General features: G+C 46.4%; 1 protein-coding gene across 1 annotated transcript in view; it reads left to right on the forward strand.

Moving 5' to 3' along the window:
• The first annotated feature begins 4,971 nt into the window (after nucleotides 1–4,971).
• Nucleotides 4,972–19,847, forward strand: part of SETD7 (SET domain containing 7, histone lysine methyltransferase) — a 45,833-nt gene continuing 30,957 nt past the window's right edge. Inside the window, exons 1-2 of the mRNA XM_082728147.1 lie at nucleotides 4,972–5,936; nucleotides 13,544–13,673. Coding sequence (XP_082584273.1) covers nucleotides 5,897–5,936; nucleotides 13,544–13,673 — 170 coding nt within the window. The 5' untranslated portion in view covers nucleotides 4,972–5,896. The remainder of the gene's footprint in view (nucleotides 5,937–13,543; nucleotides 13,674–19,847) is intronic.

Genomic DNA, 19,847 nt, shown 5'->3' on the forward strand with positions numbered 1-19,847 from the left:
TACAGGAGGCTATGTGGAGAAACCAGTTTGAAGAGACTAGAGCAGGTGGAAAAGAAGCCCGAAGTCTCAGGAAAGCCTGGCAGGGCCACCTATGCAGGGGTGAGTGGGGTGGGTGGGCAGTCTCATAATTTCAGGAATTGTATCAGAAGTATTTATCTTGGGGACCACACAACTAATCTCATTTATTCTAACTTTAGGCTAACGAAGCAAACATTTGGATGGAATTTGCCTTCTCGAGTATATTTATCCACAAAGGAAGACTGTGCTTGCCATGACAACGTGGGTATTCCAGTCTGCTGGTCATAATTTGGGTATGTACATCAGTCTCTGAGGTCTGGTTAATGTGAATCCATTTGAAGGGCAAGATCAGGGCCTCAGTGAATATGGGCTCATTTGTGGCAAATAAGTCAGCTGGAAATAGCCTTCTATTCACTCAGTATACAGTAATGTCAATAGAATGTACAGCATACCCCCCCACCCATGGTCTCATTTGCATATGAATGATGGCAGGACCTAAAAGTCTGAATTATAACCAGGTAAAATAATTTATAAAGCAATAAAAGCAAATAATACTTTGAAAAATGCATTTGGTTTTGACAGTAGTGGTGTTTTTCAAATTTTGGCATCCTATTGATTTTTCCAAAGTAATTTCTAAAGCAGGTGCCTCTTTGAAAACTGTTTTCCGCTTTTCTTTCTTCCTTTCTTTTCAAATTGTCACTCAGCAGCTTCACCAGACCCAAGCCGGACACGGATTTTCATATCCCACCACGCAAGGACAAGAACCAGGCACGCTGCAGAGGAAGAATACTTGCCCAGAGTGGACCCAAATAGGGAGAGCTGGGCTGCCTCTTCCCTTCCCCCATGCCCCAAAAGATCTAAATTTAGTTTACTGGATATACTGCAATGACATTAACATGTTGCAAGAACAAGAATCAAGCAAAAGAGAAAAAAAGAAGCTTAATGTGATGCGAGGTATTTTAATGCCATAGCAACTATGATGTCTTCTCTATTATTCAGTTCACTTCCTCAGGTCGGGTTATTCTGCCCTCTCCTGCTCTTCCTGTTGCCATAATCAAATCAGGTCACCCTGAATTCGGGAGTCCTCTTCATGACTGCAGTCATGTCTATTTCCAGCAGGATGAATTTTCGCCATCTCTTCCTTGTTCCCCGGACCTTTATTCGGTGCCCTTGATGTTCCTTGTTGCTCTTTGCTGTGCACCACATGCTGTAAATGCTTGCCTTTCATGCACAACTCCTCCCCCACACCTTCTCCTCGCGGCTCCCTTCCCTGCCCCTCCCTCCAGCTTCTGCAGTTGTCACTAACACAGCCACTTGATTAGTGACTCAGTAATTCAGGATCCAAGCACCTTGACTCTCCTGAATGGCCCAAGTCTCTCTTCCTAGACTAAGATAAAGATCTCTCTCTCTCACACCCCAGATCTGAGCGCTGTGAAGTTGAGATGACTTGAGTCTTGAATATTCAATCTGTTAGAGTTGCCCTGGCTTCTTCCCCTTTCCCTTTTCTGTGCACGTCCCTGGGGCTCTTCACGCTCTATTTAACTTTCCCTAGGAGAAGAATTTCTAGAGCCCACTTACAGATGGAAAAACTAAGGTTCAGAGAGCTTAATTGCCCTGTCGCATGGTTTGCTCTTGAAGGATACAAAACAAATGGGGTGAAAATTCAATCAAATTGGCGAGCTTGGTGGGAAACAATCTAGTTAAGGGGTGAGCAGTGCCAAATTAAGACGTGATGCTTATTTAAGAGTTCCCTCACCCATTCTGCTCTTGTCTCCCTGTTGGTGGTATAAACAAATCATCAAAACAGAGCCAGGGTATCAGCCACAGTTCCCCCAGGACACCTGAGACAGTCCTGCCTCCTAAGATTGTGAAGGCTCAGAAGACCATGGTTGGGGGGGTGTGGGGGGGTACCCTCCAGACCTACCAGCATGGCTGGATGAGGGATCAGTTATCCTGGAGTCACTAGCTCGGGGACACTGACCAGCACTAGTGAATCTCCCATGAGCTTCCTTTCCACAAGGTTTTTCACAAATCATTTATTGCATAGTGATGAATTGATAGAATTTTCACCCCCTAAATGTAGGAAAATGCATAAAATACAAGATGCCTCTAAAAACATATTGATTGCAAGAGTTCTAGGAGTCTTATAAGCAAGCACCAGCCTTCTCTGGGGGAAGGACATGGGCAGTAAAATGAAGAAGATAACTCAGTATTGTGACTGATCACTGCAGAGGAAGAGGGACTTACGTTTCCCAAGCTGAGTGTGAAGAGAAGGGTATGTTCCGGGATGCCAAGGAAGCAAGACTGAGCAGCTTAGAAAAGTCATGTCTCCATGGAAGCGTAGAGGCAATCCCACCCCGGCCCTGGCTGTCCCGGGTCCTGTGCGGGCCCCCTCCTCCAGGTGGGGCTCACTTGCTGCGGTGCTCCTGGATCTGCTGAGTTAGGAGCTGGGCCGTGCTGCTGCCGCTGCACATGGTGATTAAGAGCTTGATTGATTTTCTAGCCCGTGACCACATTGGTGGGGACAGAGTACGACAGAGGAGAATGGCGGGGAGCCAAGTGCAAAGAGGGTTTATGAAATGAGCTCTCAATGAAGGACACTGTGGGAAAGAATGCGATGGAAGCAGATTGGGGGCCAGTAGATGTGGGAAAGTAGAACAACTCAAAATCGCTCTTCGGACTGGAGCTAAAACAAAGCACTTCGCCAAGGCACAGGAAGACGATCCAGTCTGTGAGGCTCGGCCCTGTTGATAGAAAACAAAGTATTCATCTCTGCAAAATCATCACGGACAGTGCTTCACCTTCACTCTGTACCAGGCGCTGTGCTGGGTTCTGGAACTACAGATAAGAAGCAGTCTCGAGAAGATGATCAGAAACATGCATGGAATGATTTGTCAAAACGTAAATGTATGTGAAGGAACCATTAAAACTGTTTTGCCTAAACTCTGGGCCCAGAGCCAGCAGGGATGAATGGGAGGGGAAGGGGCCTCTGGCTGTGTCCCCACTGCCACTGCTGGCTGCCTCGTGTGCAAATCTGCGGAAGGTTCTCAGGGAATTTTCATTCCCTGCTTCTCATTCTGACAGGAAGGCCCGGGGGGCTTCCCACCCCCACACTTACAGTCTGGAGGAGGCCTGCTTCAGGGACATGGGCCGGGTGCAGGGCTCCAGGTGCTTCCAAAGTATGGGTAGAAAGTGAACACTTGACAGGGTGGGGGGGTGGGGAACCTCACAGCATCCGGGGACAGTCGGACATCCTCCTCTGAACCTAAAGATGGGGCCAGACACTTGGGATATGATTTCTCCCCACATCCCCCCACACCTGCCTGCATGTCTATGGCTCCACCTGTGTGTGGTCAGAGGTGATTTCTTCCAACCCACCTTTCACCTGCTCGAGCTCCCTTTGGGTGAAGGAATCAATTATTTTTGCTTCCTTTAGCCTTCAGCATCTTTTTTTGCCCCCTGGTAAACTGGAGAGGAAGATGAGGATCTGGTGTGTTTTTGTGCATTCACAGAATACATAAGGGAGGACATGATCTATTTAAAAGGCGGAATTAAGAACAAATAAAACTCAAAACTAGTGAATGACCAAGCTCAGTACCTGATGGCTTTTGTTTAAAAAAAAAAAAAATCAGAAATAAACTTCTCTTTCTGTGGTTCGTGTTTGAAAATGACCACGTAACCTAGAGTGGTTATTTCATCTTCCGCTGCAGGAACAGCTCTGTGTGGCTTTAAAACCCAGGTATCTGCACTGGAGGACTTGAAGGAGGTGCAGCTTGAGCCAGAAGACTTCATAGGGGTGTAGTCTAAGCCAGGGGACTTCAGAGTCTAGCCTCAGCCAGGGGCGGGGGGGGGGGGCTCAGTGGTCAAGCCTCAGCGGTGGTTGGGGGTGTGGGGGCGCCCTCAGAGTGGTCAAGCCTAGGCTGGCAGAACTCTGAGTGGCCTAGACTAAGCTGGAGGGATCCTTAGACCAGCATAGCCTCAAAAACTCAGAGTGGTCTAACCTAAGCCAAGGGGCCTCTGAGTGCTCTCCCCTAAGCTGGGGATCTCAGAGTCGTCTAGCCTAAGTCTGAGCAGCCTTATACCAGAGTAGCCTAAACCTCTTATCTCCTGCTGGAGGAATTCAGGCTGGCAAGGCGGGGGTGGGAGGGGGTGGGGGGGTGGCTCCCAGGGCCCCGCTGCAGGTGAGCTGCACCAGGACCCAAGTGTCCTAACTCCTGGTCCAGGACCCTTCCCTCTGTTTCTAAAGCAGTGAAAAGGGATTGAAATTCCTGGCAGTGTCTGGTACGACTGCCCCTTGCATTGTTCTTTTTTCCACAAAGGGAACATGAATTTAAGGAGAAACTCACAATACTCGGTAAAAATATCTAGCATTTAAGCACAAAGCCAAAAACAAGGCGTGGTCGCCCCGGTGCTGGAAGTACGCTGAAATCCTGAAAGTCTCATTTGTTGTTCAGGGAACAAAATGGAGCAACTTTTCTCGGCTCGCTCCTGTCCCCTCCTCCCGTGGCTGTTCCTGGCAGATGCCCAGAGCAGCACCCTGTAATTCCACGGGACATTATGTACATTTGCATCCGCTCAACCAGCTATTTACAGCCGCCCTTTACCGCCACCTGTAAGAGGCAATACCATAACTAGTCTAAATGGCTGGGCCGGGAACTGGGTGCCCCGTGACTTTCTCCACTTGAAGAGCCCGAATCTATGCAGTGGTTGGCCCTCGGAGGAACAAGGAGACAACGGGGGCATCACACGTACAGGGCGGAAGGCGCGAGAAGGAGGCGCGCCAGACGGAGGGTCCTTCCTCGTTAGCTCCGCTCGGCGGCTCCTTTTCCATTACCGCAACCGCGAGGGGGAACCTGCCGGGCCTTCCGCGCTGCGTGTTTCCTGCCTGATAGCGAGCCCGCTGCCATGTGGATTTGCTGAATTTCTGAACCACCCGAGCCGCCCGACAGTCCCGAGAAGGGTGGGGACTCGGTGCGCTGGGGTGGGAGCCCCAGTTCGGCGGAATCGGGGCTGGATGTCACCCCCTGGAGTCCAGGAAACCTGCTCACGGATGTGATGCTGCGACGCAGGGACACCTGCGCTCCCCTGCGTGCCGCACTCGTGCAGCTCCGGGTGGCAAACGGGGTGAAGTGGGGGCGAGGGCGAGAGGAAGTTGCGGTGCTGGAGCGTCAGAAACGCTGCCTTGGCTTCCCCTGCTCTTCGGAGGCTGTCCCGAGGCGGGGCTGGAGGGCTCTGCACGGCGGACTTCCAAGTTGCCCCCGCACAGCTGGAGGTCGGGAGTTCTAAGCCCCCCGAGGGCGGTGCCCCAGCGGTCCCAAGTACCCGGGAGAAGCCCGGTGCACCCGACCGCGTGCCGCGCTCGGAGCGCACCAAGCCGAGCAGAAGCAAAAGACAAACCCCGCTGGGCCCGGGGGCTGGCCGGCTGCGGCGCAGAGTCAGCGCGGACCCGACCCGGAGCGCCTTTCGTTTTAAGGAGCCTTACTTCTGGGAAGGGACAGGGAACTGTCAATCAGCGAGGGAGGGAGCGCACCGGCGCTGGGTGATGTCAGCGGATCATCTGCTCGATAACAAAGAGGGGGTATTACAGGAGAAAGTTGCAGCGGCGGCGGCGGTCACGGCGGCACCCCGGAGCCTCCGAGGCGAGGGGCCAGCGGGCGAAGGGAGGGGGGGTAACGGCTGCTGCCGCAGCAGCTTAAGACCAAGGAATTGAAAGGGCTGTAGGGGGAGGCAGTGCGAACCAGCCCCGACTGCCCCTCCTCTTCCTCCTCCTCCTCCAAACTCGCAGGGTTCAGCCCCAGCGCTCGCTCAGCCGCCGGGAGCACCCGGACGGACGGGAGGCAGCCGCGCGGCCCCGAGCTGGGCACGGTCCCCAGCCGCCATGGATAGCGACGACGAGATGGTGGAGGAAGCGGTGGAAGGTACAGCGTTTCTCTGGGGCTGGGGGAGGAGGCGCCGGAACGCGTAAGGAGTGGCGGGCTGCGACCGGCGCGGCGCCGGCGCCGGGGCCCGCGGCCCCCACTGTCCCCTAAGCGGGTGGCCCGCTGCCCAGCTCGGGCACGGGCCGGGCGGCCACGGCCACGCCGCCGGGAGCGCGCACTGCACGGCGGAGCGCAGGCCGGGAACGGGGTTCCGCCGGGCCGGGGCCCCCGGCAGGGTACGGCCGCTCCAGCCTTCCCGGCCAGCGCCCGCATCCGCCCTCGGAGTTACGAAGCTGCCCCGCACTCTGGCCTCCCCGCTTTCGGGGATGGAAGGTGGGGGTGCGCTGGAGGATAGCCCCCTGAGACCCGCAGCCTCGCGGAGCGCTCCCTTCCGCCCGGCTTTGGCAACCCGAGCCTCTCTCCGGCTGCCAGCCCTTTCCTTCCGCTCGCCGCTGCGACCTGCGGTGACCGCGGCCGCGTCCGGGTTCGTCCCCCGGCGCAGCGCACGGGGCCGGCCCAGGCACGTGGCAGCCGCGGCCGGGGCGGCCGCTCTTCCGAAAAGATGAAATCATTGCAGGGCAACCACCACGCTCCGGACCCGGGGCTTGAACGCACGCCGACCGGGAGGCCCTCCCCTCCGCTGCCCCCGAGCGAACTCAGGCAAACCGCCCCTCCCCCTTCCTGCTTCCGAGCTCGGGTGCCGCCGCCGCCACGCTGTGCAGGCGCGCCGCAAGCGCTGACCGAAATTGCGGGGTGACACTTAACTTTCTGAATTCCATGCCGTTGGCTGTGGGTGATATCACCGCCTCGGTGTCGTGTTTCTCCGCCCCTTCTCTTCTAGCGCCCCTCCCCCGACTTTTCTCGCCACTTTGTTTTGCTGAGTTTCTCCACCTCTTTTTTTTTTTTTTTTTGCTAGTTCTAAAAAGCGAGGTGGGGACGTTATACAATCTAGTTGTTTGTATCAGGAGATGTTATGATTTTGTAACAGTGAGTACTGGAAAATACTCTTTAGCATGTTTACTTTTTTGATTCCACCCCAGACAGCACGTCGTGATGTTTTGCAATGTTGTGCGATATTATTCCAGAATATTTTAAACCAAGCGTCCAAGTAAATAACGTTAAGATTTTGGTTGAATCTGGTTTCTATCTAATTTGTATAAACAAGTTGTCACAAAAGGTAATGAAAAAGAAAGTAGCAACAATGTACAAATGCATAAGGATATATAGTTATTGCTACACTGGGAGAAGAAATCAATTTTTATGTTTTCATAAAACAATTGATTCCTTTTGCAGTGATCTCGAGGTCTTACGGTGAGATTAAGTATAATAATAATTCTGAATTCTCTGGGAGATATCCATCCTAATGTAACTGTTAAAACTTCTTATTTCTCTAACCAGCTTCAAAGAGTGTTAGTTGTTGTTTTAATTTCACAATGTTGTGAATTCACAGAACTATTTATCTAATAATCAAATTCGACGTTGGGGGCTTCTGGCCCCAAAGACGGTGATTGAGAGGGTCCATTGGAACCCTTCATTTAATTTAAATTACTGACTTCTTGTGCCTTCATGTTATGAAAGATAAACAAAAAATGTGCTCTCTTCAAATTGTTAGGGCTTGTTCTCATTCTTCAAAGCTTACTTTTATTTGTAAAAATTTAATGCAAACCTTTGATCACAGGCAGTGCTCCCAAGGTTAAAAACCACATTCCTTTTTGAAACTGTTTAGAAACATAAGGTCCAGTTGTTCATGGTCCCTGGGTTCCTTGCAGAAGGTGAACAAGCAGATCTAGAAATGTGTCTGTTGGTTAGTCCTTTATTTAAACAAGGAAGAATCTGTTACGTAGGACCAACTGTATGCATTACTGTCCTAAATCAAGAATATGCTTGAGGGTGAGGGGGTCACTAGTAATACTCACGCTGGCATAACTAGTTCAAGCCTTGAATGTTTGGGAGCAATCCAGGATACATGGTCACTCGTTGTACCTGACAGTAAACAATGAGAGTAGGACAGAATCTTTTAGAGTCCTTAGAAGCATTTAAGGCTCAAACTCTGCCTAGCGGGTGTGTGTGTATACATGAAGTGAACTGTACCAGTGGGCTTTTCTCCAGCCAGTGTTGGCCTTTCTAGTGCCATCGGTAACAGTCTTTGCTTACCATCTAACATGTCCTTGGGAGACTGGTAAAAGGCTGCATAAACAGAGCCTTTGGTCTCCACAGTTCCTTTGTCTTCCCTATTATGATCATTGCTATAATTGTTTTGTTTATAAATATAATTGTTTAGCAGACTTTGTGCTAAATGTTTCACACACATGTTATCCACTCAGTCTTATGAAGTGGGCACTAATAGTATCCTAATTTTACAGGGGAGGGAACTGAGGTACAGAAGAGTTCAGAACTAATCCAGAGATAATCAGTGAGGTAGGAGATAGGCTTAGACCTCCAGAATCTCACTCCACCATATCAGACAAATGTGTCTCCCCACATTTTTTCTTTTTTTTTTCTTTTTTTTAAAGTTTTTAGTGAGCCAGTCAAATATATGCAATACTCAGTAACTAGGTTTGGAAGCAATAGTTAAGTACTATGTCAGTATCAGTTTTTATCACTGGAGAGCTTGGTTCTGACAGAGTTCAGTTACTTTCAGAAAAATGTATTTGGGGGAAGAGAATTTAGCTGACAGCCTCTCCAACGGACATCGTTATTCCTCTTTTTCTTCTTCCTTAGCAATTTATCCTGGGGAAGAAATTGGTCTTTGCAGGAGTAGAGTTGAAATGTTGGTTCTGTCAGGGTGGAACGGTAGCCTGGGTGAAGTTCTAGGCTCTGAGTGGATGAATCCCAAGGGGAGGTGGCCAGTGGAGGGAGTAGCTGTTTACTGCCACTGGGTAGGCAGCAAGCCCAGGCTTCAAAGGGCCCAAGAAGGCCACCTGAGATCCTGCTGTGGCTTTTTAAAAACTCTTCCAGGCTCATTAGTTCAGTAGGAAGTAGTGTTTATTACTAGATTTATTTCTTTGTCTACCCGTAGATAACAAAGATGAATACATTGTGGTCTCTAATAGAATTTTAAATACATCTATCCTATCCAAACAGATGAATTATGGTGGTTGAGAGGAAGTAAAAATTACTTCCAGCTTGGGGAGGGAGATGGAGAAAGATTTCCCAGAAGAGGTGATATGGAGTTGATTCTAGTTGAAAGGGGCCTCAGTGAGCGAACACAGAGGTTGGTACCTTGTCATTATGGAGGCACATTCAGAGACTAAACATTTGGTTCTGCCAGAACAGAGAGACTGGGAGAAAAGTGGACAATAAGGGGAAGAGGCTGTGTATCAGAGGCTGAAAATGGGGATTGTGTGCTGAAAGCCAAGGGAGGCCATGGGGGCTTCTTAGAGCTGGGAATGACAGGAGCAGAGTTCTGCTCTGGGAAGGTGAACCAGCAATGGTGAGCAGGATAAGGGATCACCTAGAAGATTCTTTGAAATAATCCAGATATGTGGGTAAGCAGGGGGGGGAAAAATGGAAAGACTTGGAGGAATATAGGAGATGCTGAGGAAAAATACTCAAAAAAAAGGAAGTATCAGAATGTCTGAAAGTAAGGAGCCAGGATGAAAACAAGCAAACCAGTATTCTACTGCCCGCAGCTTCTCAGCCTGTCTCTAACAAGGCAGCCTGTCTCTAACAGCCTGTCTCTAACAGGCTCGTGCTCTGTACTTGGAGAAAATGCATGCCAAGTGCACCAGTAGCACCCCTTCCCCGTGGGCCACGCACTAAAATTATGACCCTCACAACTAATAATTGAGCTCTCATGAAGAATTACTCTCAAAAACCAAAGTATGCTTTTAACACCCAGTGTAAATGCATCAGCGTGAGGGGCCTGTTCTTTGCACTAAACAGAATCAGTTTGCCTTTTATTATTATTACTTTTTTAAGCAGCTCTGTTTTACAAAACCACAAACAAAATCTTGTTCTAAAGGAAACACACGAGACTCAGGGGTGTGCACACGCGCACACACACACACACACAAGCCCTACTCTCAGATCTCCTGTGGGTAAGCCTGAAGCAGTCAATCGCGGTGTGTCTGACCCAGAGGGAATTTCCTTTGCGGAGATGGACCATCACCGCCCAGAAGACAGGCCTGGCTCTCATCAGATTAAGAAAAAAGCTCAGAGGTTACTGGAGGGGGAATTTTTAACTTCCTAACTGTTCAGTAGATAATGATCTTTAGGACAAAGTGAAAAAGTAAAAGTATGAGACTGTTACATTTTTTCCTTCTCTAACCTCTATACATGTTTAAAATCACTGCTGTGGTCGGATGTACAGCATGTGGGCTGGGATGGTATTATCAACGCAGAATAGTCATTCCAGTGAATTTTCCTGTTGTTTGAGTCTGGTGTTCAGCCTCTGTTTATCGGGAACTGGCCCAGAAGGCTGTTGGCTGACTTGGAGCATTTTTACAAATTGACCTCAATCAGAGCAAGGAGGACTGGTGTTTCTCTTTGAGTTAGGTAATGCTTGGAAGTGGTAGGAATTTGCAAGCAGGACATGCTGTTGGAGATCCTGGTGCTTTTTTGAGAAATAATCGTAATTCCAGAGGCTTCTTCCACTTCTCTTCCTGGGTCCCAAGAATACCTACCTCTTTAGGGATACCTTCTTCCACCAGCAGTAGGAAACAAAGAGTATGTTGCTAGTTTGCTCTTATCTGGAGAGAAAAAGATGGAAAGAATTGGGGAAGGGGCTTTCAGTATTCATTAGCACCGTTCAGAGTGATTAATATGTTTCTCAGGTGCAAGGCGTGGGCTTCCTCAGATGAAGGGATAAGCTTGGAATGTGCGGGCTTGTGGTGAGGTGTACTGGAGATAACAGGAAAGGATGCCCTCCATTGCCAGATGCCTAATAGGCAATGCAGACTTTTTTCTTCTCTGTGGAGCAGCAGTATTGACTAATACTGACCAGACAGCTGTTCCATGATGCTGTTATCCATGTGGTGTTTGAACAAGAGCTATACCAGATCGTCTACAGAAGCTCTAAGGTTGAACAGAGGTGGGAGGGCCAAACAACCAAATCTCTTCTCTTCCCTATGTTACTTTCTTCCGAACGTCTCTTTGTTGCTGTTAACTGTTGGGGTTGTTTCAGATACCAGGTTCTACTGCTAGGAAAACCACTCCAGGCTATAAAATATTCAGGGTGGAATTCTCGAATGATCACAGGACTTCATTTCTAGCTCTTTTTAATTGATCCTGTTCATTGATAACATCGTCCTCCTTTTGGAAAGATGAGAGGAAAACAAAACAAGCCAACAAGAGGGGCCTGCTGTGCACTGATAGAGGGAGAGGGGAAATATCATGCATCCGCATCTTCCCAAACACACTGTGTTACCCAAGAAATGGCTCGTTTTTTGTCCCTATCTTAGCTAGGGGCTAAGAAGGTGTTGGGATGACTTTTCACAGGCCTGTTGAAAGACACTGACATAAGCATCCTTCATGGGATAGGACTGAATGTTTTTGCTTTCATCTCCATTGGGATCAGTACTGCCCCTCAGGTGCTTTTAGCATGTTCCATGTGAAGTGTCCACATGACACTTTAAATTTTCTCTAATTTTCCACCGCTGGGGATGCACCTGCGGTGTTTTACTCAGAAATAGGACAGGACTGTCATGAATGAGGGAAGGTGGAAATGAAATTTTTACACTGGTTTTTTTCTCCTTAGTGTTCATGTTTATTATAATAGATCTCTTCATCTAAAGTTCATAAAAATTTTCATCAAACATTAACATTTTAAAGTCTAAAATATATGAACTTTTTTCTGTGGGGAAAACACTTTCAACTAATTAGTGACGACTTCAATATAAGGCTAAAATGATTATTTGGATATACCTAAATCATAAGTAGAATGCTAAATCCATAGAAATGTTAATCCCAGCATTTCACAGAAGCAAACTTTCAGCTATCCATGGAGTGTGTTTTTTAATGAAAAGAAAAAAAGTATATTTAATTTATTTTAATGAGAGAAATGTCACCAGTACATATTTAGAAAATAATTGTCCAAATTATTTCATATGACTTGAGTATCATTGAACATGCCGTATATAGTTAATATTTGAATGAGAAGAAAGCAATTATGGCCTGGTTGCTTTCTAATCATTAATTTCCTGGCCTTTTGTAGAAAAAAATTTGTGCTGAGAGGAAAGGAACCATATCAATTGTGATTTAAGTAGTCACATTTTATTGTAATATTCTAGATAATTCATTCTATACAGAGTCAAGTGTAGCAATAAAACAGTGTATTTGTTCATTGTTATTTTATGTTTATAATCAATAACACAAATAGAGAGCTTTTTTGTTGTTCATGATAATGCTTACTTAACCTCTCTTCTAAGGGGTGATTTTTTTTTTTTTAATCATGTTGGAAGAAACCGTTTTAGGAGACTAAACCATTCACTGTGGTGGTATAGTGTGTGTTTTCCTTTATGTCTATGAGCCATCTAGAAGCCTCATTTAAGTGTTTAATGTCCCTGCATTGCACACCATGTTTAATGCTTTCATACCTGTTTCATTCATGACCCAGGTCATTAACCCAGGAAAAAGCCAGGAGATTAACTACTGCTTTCATTTTCACCCACCTCCATAAAATTAGCTCCCCAGAATAATTGGGGAGATACCAATGAGGTGACTTCTGGGTTTTGTGAAATCTGCCCATAATAATAAAAACCTCAACATTGACTGTAAACATAAACATTGGAATATACGAGTCTGTGACCCAGGAAGAACCAGCAGTTTCAAGATCACAGTATAATAAGAGCTGTTGATGTTCAAAACCATTATTGAAATGACCACATGGATACGTGCAGCTGCATTTAAAGCACAAACCCTCTGAGCGTAGCGGGAGAGGGTAAATGACAAGGTTATTACTAGATATTCAAAGCCGAGAGACATTGTAAAGGAAAGCAGTAAGTTCAAGTTTAAGCTGAAGTTCAGGCTTAGAAGGACTCTGAGTTCATGTGTTAGTACAATGTTAGGTGTATAAATATTAGGGCAGTTTCAGAGACATGGCTGTGTCCCTTGTTGTGTGAGTATGACAGAGCAAGCAGTAAGGTTTTCGAAAGACACCGGCTAGCAGTCCTCCACATCTTCCTACATAATGATCTGTAAAATTATATCGTATACTGAGTTCTACAACTAGATATCTTATTGCAAAGACAAATTACCTTATAATAGACGATAAAATGGGGCTATCTCAATCTCATTTCAGTTAAGCAAGAGAGTTTGGGGGCATTGATTCCAAATATGAGCAGGGCCATGTAGGGAAGTACTTGGTAAATTGCAACATGCAGATGTTATTATTGGGAATAACTTGTAGTCCCCAGTAAAATGCCAGCTCGTTTGTGCTTCCTAGTCTGAAATCTAGCTGTAGCCCCCACCTGTTCACAACGTGTACATAACAGATCAGTTGATATTGCTGATGCAGGCACAGACGCTTGGTAGGTGCTCTCCCCGGAGGAGGCAGGCAGGGGGCCCTCTGGCTGCTCAGGGAACGAGCTGGCAGGATCTGAGTGCAGACACGGCGGTGGGAGCGCACTGAAGATGTTAAGCTTTGCTGTGTGCTTCCCTTTCTCCAGGGCACCTGGATGATGATGGATTACCACACGGGTTCTGCACGGTGACCTACTCCTCCACAGACAGATTTGAGGGGAACTTTGTTCATGGAGAAAAGAACGGCCGAGGGAAGTTCTTCTTCTTTGATGGCAGGTAGCCCTCACAGTTTTGTTGAGTTCCATCTTGTTGCGGGGTGGGGGTGTGTGTGTGTGTTACTAAATTACTGTACTTGAAGGAATGATACAAATGAAAAAATTTAAGTGAATGTTTTGGTGCCACTTACAGAAGAGGCAGAAGTCACCCCAACAGCTGTACACTACTTTGGGGACCCAGGGAGTCGTTCATGCTCCTCTGGGGAGTCAGCCTGAGGCTTAGGTCCCTCATCGCTGCCTGCTAGGCTGTGTTGCCACAGCTCCTCTGTCGTGCCCGAGTCAGGGAGCTCCCATCACGCACACATAAGTTATGGGGCTCACCCAGTTCTTTGATAGATTTCACCTGCTTGTCCACATAATGAATCCCTGTGAAGTCACACAGATGGGGGTTGTTTTTGTCAGGGCCCAGCTTGGGCAGCTTAGGTAGCAACTGATTCTTAAGGACAACACACACTCCAGTGCACACAGCCCTCTCTCTCTCTCTGCTGTCACGGTCTGGTTCCTTCAAACACTTTGAAGGATGATGCGGCCACTTTGTGGGTTCCGCAGCTTCGTAATTTTCTCAGCATGTGCCCTGTCCTCATGAGACGGGTCAAGAAAACATTTAGCAAAGCTCTTCAAAGCTGCCTCATCACAGGTCAACCAGGGAGACACGGGACAGGTGAACACAGGGTGTTCAACTCCAGACTCATGGTGTTTGACCAGCTGCCCTTTGGGATGACTGTCATTATGTGTGGTCCCTCCGTGGTGATGTCACAATTGCTTCCTTTGATGCTCTGCCTCTAGCTAAAATATGGTCCACAGCAGGGTTCTTGTTATTTTGCTTTCACCTCCCATCTGAGAATGCCATGAGGCAGAAGCTCCTTACCCTCTTGAAATAGGTGGGAATGACCACAGGAATGACTTTCTCTTTCAAGACAAGATGGAATTGTAGGGGCATAGTTTTCCTACCGTGACTTTTAAACCATGTCAGTTTCAGAAACAGAGAATGACCATGTGAATTTCTCAAGCACTGAGAGGAATTCAGAGACACGGGAAGGCCAGCTCTCTTTCTGCCCGCTTGATTGAGGAATAGGGAAATGGATTTAGCTAAGGCAGATTCTAAGATTCTGCAGGGTACAGCGCTGCTTCTAAGCTCTGGACATCAGTAATAAACCAAAGCTTCCTATGCCTGGGAATTCCTCTGGGAAAGGAAATGTCTAAGCTGACAGTTCAAGGGTGACAGAGGGACTGGCTTGTGACCAGAATGCCTTTTCTGTAGATGGAGTGGGTTGTTTTTAAAGTTTTCAACAGTTCTTCAGGCCCTCCGTTATCTGATACAATGAGGAAAGTAGCAAGAACCTACCACAGAACTTTTGTACAATTTCATTTTCAATATTGATCTCAACCTTCTCTTTCCTATGCTCCCCAACCACACACCACATCTCTTTTCAGTGAGCTTTGCTTACAGACTGTACTTCTATACCCAAAGTGGGGCTTGAACTCACATCCCTGAAATCAAGAGTTGCACGCTCCACTGACTGAGGTAGACAGGCACCCCACAAACTGTACCTTTTAAATGGCCAGATGCTTCACTCTCTTTCCTTTGCTCCCCTGTGGACACCCGAGTCCCACACAGGACTCTTCCAAGATCTGGTATCAATGCTTGCTTCTCTCACGATTCCTTGAGCCTGTCCAGAGGGAAGCTGCTCCTGCTTGTTCTCACAGCAGTTTATTTATACCTCTTTTCTGGAAAAGTGTTACTTCTTCTCTCATGCGGCAGTCATTCTTTTATTCATTCAACAAATGTATATTTGTGCAAATGTCTTACTTCCCCTAGAGGACAGAGGTTTCCTTAAGGACAGAAGCTGTTTGTTCTGCTACACTTCATGGCACTTTCCCTTAATTTGATACTTAAAGAAAAAAAAAAGAGAGAGAGAGAGAGAGTCTTGCTAAATGAGTCTGGAAGCGGAAAGAAAAGGTAGTATTCACCCAGAACACCCACTCCACCCCCACCACACACACACACACTCACACTCTATCTCTCGCTTTCTCTCTCATGCTTTCTGGTAGCTGATGTCTGGTAAGCTGATGATCCCATCTGGTCATTGACTCTGGGGAAACAGTGCAGCAGGGTCAGCTGATGGGAATGTTGCTGACTTGCTTGCTCCCCAGACCTGACATGCAGTGTTGAAGGGCTAGACTTCTCTTCCGCACCAGTGTACCAGGAATAAGCTGTGTTGGCTCCAAGATACTGATCCTGTTGGTTGTGGGAGGAGCTGAGTGAGGCCGGACCCTTCCTGAGCCCTGCCCTCCCTCCCTCCCTCCGTCAGGCGGGTCACTTCTAGCTGCAGCTCCATTTACCCACGTCCACCTGCAGCCCTGCGCATGCGTGTCCCACCATGAAAAAGCTGAAACACTAGGTCCCGTTGAACCATGAGGCCAGTACCTATCAGTGGAATAGAAATTGATTGCCCTTTTTTTTTTCCTTTTTGAGGCACTAATTCACTAGTTTTTATACGTACCAGTCAAACATCTGGAGAGACTTAGGTTAGATAGAATCAAAGAATGATTGTATTAGCACAGACCTCAAGAGGTTACTGTTGTGCCCTTCTTTGGATAGACTGGGGCTAACACTTAGAGGGGAGAGAGTTGTACCACTGCTTTTATGATGTAGCGGTATGGTGACAGGTTCTCAAAAGGTCACCATCACCTCCTTTCTTCCACTCAATACTGAGCGTATTATGAGACATCTGTTAAAAGGATATGCAATAAACATGAGTGAGATAATCTTATGACTGAAAAAAAGCCCATGGAATCTACTGGGCCTTTTTAAGGAGGGTGCAGGATGTGGTCATAGAGAAGTCAGCTGTTTCTCCATGAATTGGTACCCTAATTTAGGTTTATCTATTAATTTTTCTCCCTATTAACTGCTTCTAATTTTTAGGGTCTGATGTATTGAGTAAAACAAAGCAGGGACCCTGTGCTTTCACTGCCAGTCAGGAGCTTTAGTCTGAAAAAATTCCCCCCAAAAGGGCTGAAATCAAGGTTTTAAAATAGCAGGTGAGGAAACAGAAAGTTTCTGTGAGAGTTTTTAAAAGCTGTCCAAACCTGTAATGCAGGCTTATGTTCCCATCAGAGGATTTGGTTGTAATTGCCAGAACCTGTCTGGAAAATTGCAAAGTGTCGTGACAAAAGATTTGGCCTTGGTGCATTCTAATCTTATGTGACATCTGAACAGGGCTGTGGGATTTCTGTAAGCAAGCTTACTTACAGTACAACTCACATACAAAAAGCTGTATGTATTTAATACATACAGCTTGGTGCACTTGGAGGTAAGTATATCTTCATGAAACCATTACCACAGTCTATGCCATAAGCTGCATACGTGATTTATGAGAGGGTTACAAACAAACACAGATTTATAGCAGGGAAATTCTAGAATCACTTTTCTATTTTATATAGACTATGATAATCCTGAATAAGAATTTTAAATATTAAGATCACGGGGAAAAATGGCCCTGTTAAATTTTTTAGGCAAGTTCCTAGATAGAAGCAGAATATTTTTCAATTGCACATAGAGCAAATACTTGGTAGAATAACAGGCTTTAAGAAATACACCAATGTGGGGTTCCTGGGTGGCTCAGTCAGTTACGTATCTGACTCTTGGTTTCAGCTCAGGTCATGATCTCGGGGTCCTGAGCTTGAGCCCAGAATGGAGGCCTGCATTGGTCTCTGCACTCAGCAGGGAGTCTGCTTGTCCCTCTCCCTCTGTCCCCCGCCCCCCCCCCCCCCCCCCGCCATGTGCATGCATGCTCTCTCTCAAAAGGAAGGAAGGAAGAGAGGGAGGGAGAGAGAAAGGAAGGAAGGAAGAAAGGAAGTCTTTAAACAAACAAAAGAAGAAATAACCAGTGTAAAAAGTGAATATGCCTCCCCTTTTTCTGTGCCCTCATCCCCCACATCACAGGGGTAACCACTATTGGCAGAGAATTTAAGCATATTAATTAAACATATTCAAGGTAAAATAAGGAAGTAGCTCTTTATTTCTAAATCAATTTAAATAGCCAAAATGTGCATTGTACCTTACTATTATCTTAGCCTTAGAATGTTTGCTAGTTTTGAGATCTTCAGCGGTGGGTCTCTTCATTTATTATATGACAAAATGTAGAACAGAAAAACATTAAAACTGGCTTACGTCAGACCAGTCATTCTTTAACAGATAAGTTATCCCAACAATTAGGAATGAATGGAAAAATCGACCTTATTTTTTAAATTGTCTTTTCAAGCAGTTACTGTTTTCCATTTTCTTCCCCTTTGTAAAGAAATAAAGAAAATGTCTTGAGACTAAGATTAGGTCATTGGGACTTAACATCTGCTCTGGTCCTGAGATGAAGGCATTAATGCAGTGAGAAGAAGGGGATCTAGAAGCTTCATTGCTGTGGTTCTGGGGTCTCTCTGGCACCACTGGACTGTGGTGGGGTAGGGAGCATATTGGGAAAGTATTCAGCATGCGGAGTACTTTGAGGTACACATCTCAAATTTTTATACTAATCCCAATTCTGGATGTCCATTTCAGTGCATCTTTTTTCTGAATTGTTCTCATTTCAACCAAGATTTATAGATACAAAGGTAATCTTGCAGAACTACTTGAAATTTTAGGATGATAACAAGAAAGAGGTATTTCAGTGCAGCTTGCTTTGGGCTGGGTAATATTAGGGAATTTATGTGGTTTTTAGCCTGACTATGAGATAAAGGTGAGGTAATTCATTTAATTACGTATTTTTTACATTATTGATGCTTCCCCTTAATGTGCCAGTTAGATTTCAAAGTATTATTTACTTCTCCTAGTGTTGATTGCTACGTTCATGTGTCCAGCTGGGAGGGCCTTTTGTCATTTATCATTGGCCAAATAATGTAAGCGAAGCTGTCCATTCTGAGCCGCTGAGCCATTGAGAAAGGCTGACATTTTCCCGGTGACAGGCCCATGCATGATTCCTTGTGTTTGGATTTTGGAAGGTACTTGGTCACATTTCAGGGAAATTGGAGCCGAAATGGACTTCTGAAGTCATGTATTCCTGCCTCCCGCACAAGTCACAGTTCTTTCTATATTCCTGACAGTCATCCAGCTTTTGTCAGAACCAGGCTCAACAAATACATTTGTCTGTATTCTCATGAACTGTTCTGATTAAGGCAGAATTTTTTGTGACATACAGAAGGAAAGGGAATGGGGAAAAATGGATAACTTTGAATACCTATCATCTGTTCAACACTGGACACGTTCCCTTAGGGACAAGCTGTATAGTAGGCTTAAAATCCTATTCTGCATAAGAAACTGAGACACAGGGGCGCCTGAGTGGCTCAGTGGGTTAAAGCCTCTGCCCTCGGCTTAGGTCATGATTCCAGGGTCCTGGGATCAAGCCCCACATCAGGCTGTCTGCTTAGCAGGGAGCCTGCTTCCTCCTCTCTCTCTCCCTGTCTTTCTGCCTCCTTGTGATCTCTCTCTGTCAAATAAATAAATAAAATCTTTAAAAGAAAGACAAAGAGTGGTTAAATAACTTGCCCAGTCACCCATCAGTGAGTGTTGGAGCTAAGATTCAAGCCAAAATAAGCTCAATCCCAGAGCCCTCCTTTTCTCACTACACCCATTGTTCTCCTCCAACGAGGAGCCAGGAAATAGCCCTGACCCCGACTGCCTTTCTTGCTTGCTTTAAGTTTTCTTGAAGTCACTCATTAGCTGTCATTTGTGAGAAGTTCAAAAGAGTGCTGGGGTGAATTTATTTACTTCCTTGTGAGGCTTGACCAACTTTGGTAGGAGCTTGGCAGATTGATGGGAAGTTTGCTTAAAGAAGCAGCTCAGAAGAACTCTGATCTGTGAGCTTGTTGCCTCATTTGTAAAGTGAGGATAATTAGACTGACTTCTCCAAGCTGTTGTGAAGATTGAGTGAGAACACCTGTAAAGACCTTGCAGCGGGGGAGGGTACCTAGGAGATACATATGGGAAAACATGGGTTTGTTTCCTGTTGCTCTGTATGTACATTTTTCCAGCTTCATTGAGATATTATCAACATATGATATGTGTAAATGTAAGGTTTACAACATGGTGATTTGATACATTTTATATGGTGAAGTGGTGACCACAATAAGGTTGGTTAACACCTCCATCCCCTGATATAATGGTGATATTATTGAAGATCTA

Source organism: Mustela nivalis, assembly GCF_964662115.1.
Source record: "Mustela nivalis genome assembly, chromosome: 4".
Classification (NCBI taxonomy): Eukaryota; Metazoa; Chordata; class Mammalia; order Carnivora; family Mustelidae; genus Mustela; species Mustela nivalis.